Consider the following 6469-nt stretch of genomic DNA (forward strand, 5'->3'; position numbering starts at 1 on the left):
GCACTATTTGAAGCCCTCCCTTTGTTAACACTTCGATCCTTGCTTTTTATTTTCAAGTTTCCAGAGCACTGGTCGCTGCCCCTTCGGTGAACGGAGCCCTAGACACGAACTGATTTGCAGGGTTTTGGCTCATGAAATAAAAATATTATTTTCCACAGTTTATAATGCAGGAATGTGGGAAAGTGAAACTCGTTCAAGCGAAAACAGACAAGCCCACCAACTCTTGGCAGGGAGTGTGAAGTGCAGCACTTCATGATGTCCCCGAGTCTGCCGGCATTTTTTTTGCTTTAAACTTAACTTATAATTAAAATGCATGCATGTCTGGGATTTATATGGTATTTATTAGTCCAAGTTGCCCTGGCCTAACTTGTGTTGCGCTGCATCGACTCCACGAGGTGTTGCGGCTATGTACACCGTAACTCCTGCGCGCTGCGTAGGAAGTGTTTGGGGGACTCTGCGTCTAGAAGTGGCATATTCAAGTGAAATTAAGCCTGAATAATATGTTTTTTTAATTAAAAAATAAGCAAACGCGGCTGGTGGCTCGCTGCGAGTGCCCCGTAGCAGCAGGAGAAAACGGTGGTCCAGCCCATGCTGTGCGTGGGGGTTAAAAAAGCGCATCTGGGATGAGTCCAGAGCGTCTCAGGATAGCAACACTGCTCTAAAGATACTTCGAAATGTAATTATTTATTGGATTCGACAAAAGGAGGCTTTTTGCGGCTCCCCCCTCCCTGGGAGCGCCTGAGCAACTCGCACGGCAGACACTGGCGGGCGGTGGGGAGAGCAGGCCAGGGCGTGAGTTTGCACGTTTCTGTTCATTGTGGTCGTCTGTTCTGTGTTTTTACGCTTTTTTTCCTTTTTGTTTCACTTTTAATAGCTGTTGTTCATTCTGACCCACTGAAACAGCTATATATGAGGTATATGGGTTCTGTTTTGCTCTCCACTCGAGAGTGTATGGTCCACCTGGACAGGGAGGTGTCGAGACACTGCAGCCCACGTGCATTCCGTGGCAGATTCGCGGGAACTAGAGTTTATTTCCTCAGCATTTTGCATTTCATTTGCTGATTGGGCTCTGGAAAGGTCCTCCATACATGTTTTTAGACCCATATTTACCCCAAGTGAAGTGCGTTGTTGGCAGGCAGGGCTAAGAGTTCGGCGAGCACATTTCGCGCTTGTTTGTTTGCGGGGAGCCCCTGTAAGGCTCATTCTTAGTCTGTTTCTCTCTTCTTTTATGCGTATCTCCCTTTGTTCTCTGTTGTGGCGTGTTAGCTGCAGCCGAAACGTGTTTTGATTCCACCACCCTGCCTTGACCCCCTAGGACACGGTTCCAGTTCAGTTGTCTGAAAGCACTGGGCGTACAGATCCACAGCCAGACAGAAATGGCTCAAACGCATGCACAGGCCGCCTCTACCCCCACTATGGCTGCTCCGATTGCTGCAGACAGGGACACAGACGCCGCGCTGCTGCTGCTGACCCAAGAATCCATGCTGCTGCACGAACAGCAACAGCAACAACAGATGCAGCAGCGCCACCAGCTCCTTCAGCAGCAGCAGCTGCAACAGCAGCAGCAGCTGCAGTTAGTGCTGCGGCAGCAGCGGCAGCAGCAACAGCAGCTGCAGCAGCAACAACAGCTACAGCAACAACAGCAGCTGCAGCAGCAACAGCAGCTGCAGCAACAACAACAGCTGCAGCAGCAACAGCAGCTGCAGCAACAGCAGCGACTCCAGCAGCAGCAGCGGATGCAGCTGAAGCAGCAGCAGAACCCGACAGGCACCGACTCCGAGGTGACAAACTCTTCAACTTCTGTTCATGAAGCATCGCATGCAAATGAAGCAGAAGCAGAAGCTCCTCCTGCTGCTCCCAGAACTCCAAGGCACTCAGCAGCAGCCACTTCCCCGGCCTGTCTGCTTCGCCCGCAGTTCGTAAAGGTGCTTTTTAATTAATCAATTAAACACTCCCTAAAAGGGTTTTGCTGCTGCACCTCGTTGCTGCTGCTGCTCTTCGTTTCTGCTGCTGCTGAAGGGGGCTTTAAAATCTGCCAGTGCGTTTGCATGCGCTGCAACACTTTGCTGCCAGTCTCAAACATGTATATATTTATTTATATATGTATGTGCGTATGTGGGGGCTGCAAGCAGCAGCAGAACTGCTGGCAGCAGCAGCACTGCTGGCAGCAGCCGCACTGCTGGCAGCAGCAGCACTGCTGGCAGCAGCAGAGCTGTTAGCAGCAGCAGAACTGCTAGCAGCAGCAAAGCATGCAGAGTATGAGCCATGGATCTTTGTACTTTTCACTCTGTCTTTTGTGCAAGTCTTTATGACGAAGTGTCTTTCCGTGAGCCCACAAAGGTGCTGTTCTATGTAGCAACCTGCATGCATACATACATGCATGCGTTTATTATTGCATGCATGCACGCCTGCATGCATGCATGCATACAGATCCTGAGCTTTAATGGAAGCCCGCGTTTGTGGGGCTGCTGGTGCCGCGCAGTGTATGGACAGCGGAGCGCCGTTAAAGTGTGGATCTGAATGAACGTTTTGTCACATTGTGGCAGTTATGAATTAATATCTTATTTTTCGATTCTGCATGCACTCGAAACCACTTGTTCTGGATCATTTATTCCCCATTTGTGGAGAGTGCATGCATTTAGAACCAGTTGTTCAGGTGGCTTTGTTCTTTATTTGAGGCGCATGCATGCATTTAAAAACATTTGCTCTGGAGCATTTATTCTCTAAAGTGCATGCACGCGCTTAGAACCACTTGTTCAGGTGTGTTGATCCTTTACTCGAGGCGCATGCGTTTAGAACCACTTGTTCTAGTGGATTTATTCTTTACTTGAGGCGCATGCATGCATTTAGAACCACTTGTTTTAGTGTGTTTGTTTTTTATTTGAAGAGCTTGCATGCATTCAAAACCACTTGCTGTTCTGGGTTCATTATTTACTTGTGCTGGATGCATTCATTTAGAACCACGTGTTCTAGTGTATCTATCCTATATTTGAGGCGCATGCATGCATCTAAAACCACTTGTCCAGGTGTTTTTGTTCTTAATTTGAGGCGCATGCATGCATTAAAAACCACTTGTTCTAGTGCACCTAACCTTTATTTGAGGCGCATGCATGCATTTAGAACTTGTGGCTGCGTTTGGCTGCGGCTGCACAGAGCTGCTCGGCAGTTGCGGGCAAAAAGCCCCAAAATGCATGCAAAAGTGGAGGCCCAGGAATGGGTGGCCTCTCTGGCGGGCGTTTGGATTGTTGCTGTCCTTCAGAGCGTGCAGAGGCATGCATGCACTAGCGTATGTGACTGCGCCTCTGCATGCATGCATGCTGCCTGCATGCATGCATGCGTGTGTGCATGCGTGGGTTTCTGCTGCTGCTGGGGCTTGTTCGGGGCTGCTGCGCGGGCGCGCGCATGCATGCATGCGCGCTGCGGCGTCCACAGGAAGCCCCAGAGAGAGCTGAAGGGTGCAGATGGGGCTGCATGCGTTTGGGGCTTTTTTTGCAGACCAAAATGTGCCCCTACCTGCAGCGGGGACTCTCTTGTTCCCGGGGAAGCCGCTGCCTCTTTGCCCACGACCGAGAGGACTTGAGGCCTTTGCCGGATTTGCGCCAAACGCGAATGTGCCCTCAAAAGAAGCTCCACGGCGAGTGTACAGACCCTGCCTGCGCCTACGCGCATGCAATTGAGGAGCTCAAACACACTTTGCCTCTTTACAAAACGTGAGAAATTCAGCACAACTAAGCCCCAACGACGCCTCAATGCATGCAGCCCCACGCACTTAATCACAGGCAACAAGATTAAATTCAGCTTAATTTAAACACTTTTTAAAATTAACTTAAAAGAGCACCTAGTTGACCAGCCCGCGGGGCTAGACCTGCAGTGTACAGACAAACCAAAGAACAAAAGACAGCATGCAGCGGCTAAATGACTTAGTGGCAGATCAGGCAGCAAACATGATAATAAGAAATAGTTAGGTCAGTAATTTTTTAATGAGAAGAAGAGTTTATTTTGCGGATGAAGTACTTAGCGCGCTGCAGGCAGCTGTGCACTTGAGGGGCCGGCTGTGAGGCTAGCTAGCTAGCTAGCTAGCCTCACAGGCTGGCTAGCTAGCCATCTGGCTGGTCAGGTAGCTAGCTAAATAGCCAGATGGATAGCTTGTCAGTCTTGCAGCTAGCTAGCTCGCTGGTTAGCTGGCTAGCTAGTTTGCCAGCTAGCTAGCTAGCTAGCTAGCTGTCTAGCTAACTAGCTTGCCGGTAAGTTGGCGAGTCGGCTAGTCGGCTAGCTTGCCAGCTAGCTAGGTAGCTAGCTAGATGGCTATCTGGGCAGTTAGCCACGCGGCTCAACTTCGCTTTAGCTTAGCCACTTATCTTGGTAGCCTCTGGACTTCAGGGACACTGGCTAGCTACTAGAAAGGGGCTGCCCCCTTAATTATGCATGCAAATAGTTGGTTGGAGAAGCATTTTGTCTAGCAGCAGCAGCCACCGAGAGTACTTAGTTTTAGAGGCCTACTGCGGATGCTAGCTAGCTGGCCTTCTCCACCCGCAGCAGCAGCAGCTGGCCCAGCAGCAGCAGCAGCAGCAGCACAGGGGGCCCGTTTGAAGTCATTTTTGCTGCTTTCAGGAATTTGTGTCATGGATGGAAAAAAGGAAGATGCACTGCAGGAGATGGCTGCCGCCACGCGCACGGAATAGAGGAATTGAGGCAGCACCGGAACTTTAGGAGGAAGCGCAGGGGCCCCACGGAAACTGCTGCTGCTGCTGCTGCTGCAGCTGCTGCCGGGGCAGCAGCGTCAACTGGGACGGAAACGGCTGCTGCCACGGGAGCCTCGCTGGCCCCGCAGGCTGTTGCGCACACGCCTGCTGCTGACGAAGGTGCTGCAGCAGCAGCTGCTGCAGGGTCCGAAGCAGCAGCAACAGTGTCTCGTTTGTCTTTGGACTCGAAGGCAGCTTCCTCTGCAGCAGCAGCAAACTGCACATTCTTCCACCCGCTAATGCGCGGCGCAGCATCAGCGGACGACGCGGACAAAGCCCCAGAGCAGCAGCAGCAGCAGCAGCAGCAAGGCTTCGACAGTCTACTGCTGCCGGAGTACGGGGGCAGCACAGATCCTCTGTGTCAGCTGCCGCTGCCCCCAGTTCCTGCTTCTCTAATTGCCCACAGGAGCTTCAGCTTTCCCAAAAGCTTCGATGACATTGTTAGCAAACAAACAGCAAAAGGGATGCAGCAAGCAGCACTGAATTTGGCTGGCCTAAGGGCTGTGCGACACAAGCAGCCGGCGCAGAAGCAGCACCTGCTGCAGCCGCAGCTGCAGCTGCAGCAGCAGCTGCAGCAGCAGTTGCAGCAGCAGCTCCAGCAGCAGCTGCAGCAGCAGTTGCAGCAGCAGCAAAACACTTTGGACTGGCCGACGGAGCTCCGCAGGTCGCTCGAACTGCAGCAGCAGCAACTGCAGCAGCAACTGCAGCAGCAGCACCAACAGCTTTTGCAGCCATCTTTTCAGCAGCAGGGACTGCTCCAGCAGCAGCAGCAGGAACAAGACCAGTTTTTCAGTGAATGGACAAGCGATCTGCTGAAGGCTTTAGACCTTAAGGAGCTGCAGCGGCAGCAGCAACATTGCGGCCATCAACAAGTGCAGCAGCAGCAGCAGAAGCAGCAGCAAGAACTTGGAGTTTTCACGAACTACCGTCTTTCGGGGCAGGCCCGCGAGCAGCCAGCCGAGGAGGCAGGGGTTGTTCCATTAAGTTTACTGCAGCCCCCAGCTGCAGCAGCGGCAGCTGGTGCTGCTGCTGCTGCTGCGAACGGGGATGTAGGCAATTTTCTTAGAGAGAGCATTTTTGAGTCACCGGAAGGGAAAGCGCTGCAGCTGCAGCAGCAGCTGATGCTGCAGCCGTGGGACAGCAGCAGCCCGCGCATGCACAGACAAGACCTGCAGCAGCTGCAGCGACAGACACAGCAGCAACAGCAGCAACAGCGGCAGCTGCAGACTCTAGAAGAGCCTTTCCGGAAGCACGCGGCGCTGCAAAGGCTGCTGCATCTTTTCTTGTCGCAGCACGACGTCTCCACTCCAGCAGCGAGTCCCACAGCAGCAGGAAGCAGCAACAACAAACCCTGCAGCAGCAGCAAACCGCTAACAAGCAGCAGCTGCGCCAGCAGCAGCAAAAGCGGCAATGCCATATTCCCCCCCTTGTACCCGCCTGCAGCCTCAGGTGGACTGCAGCCTTCGTCCCTGCTTTTTACGGTGCAGAAGCACAAGCAGCAGCAGCAACAGCAGCAACAGCAGCAGCTGCTGCTGCAGCAGCAGGGGACGGAAATGTTTTGTGCCAAGACAACTCCGCTGGAGACAGTCAATGATAAGGGACTCCCTGCTGTTCCTGTGTCTCCTTTGTCTTTACCTGCAAATGAGCAAGACCAATTTATAAACAGAAATAAATACATTTTAAACTTGCCTTTCCAGATTTCTGATGGGGGGCAGCAGGGCCTCTGG

At 52.5% G+C, this 6469-nt stretch overlaps 1 protein-coding gene across 1 annotated transcript; it reads left to right on the forward strand.

Annotated features, from left to right (window-relative positions):
- Positions 1–1415: 1415 nt before the first annotated feature.
- ETH_00028090 (zinc finger (CCCH type) protein, putative) lies at positions 1416–6336 on the forward strand (the record flags this gene model as incomplete). The annotated part of the gene is made up of 4 exons (XM_013377720.1): positions 1416–1925; positions 3496–3710; positions 4612–6191; positions 6230–6336. The coding sequence occupies 4 exons, from the start codon at positions 1416–1418 to the stop codon at positions 6334–6336; spliced, it is 2412 nt and encodes an 803-aa protein (XP_013233174.1).
- Between the last annotated feature and the right edge of the window lie 133 nt (positions 6337–6469).

The sequence above is a fragment of the Eimeria tenella genome, genomic scaffold (assembly GCF_000499545.2).
Source record: "Eimeria tenella Houghton genomic scaffold, Eth_scaff60, whole genome shotgun sequence".
Classification (NCBI taxonomy): domain Eukaryota; phylum Apicomplexa; class Conoidasida; order Eucoccidiorida; family Eimeriidae; genus Eimeria; species Eimeria tenella.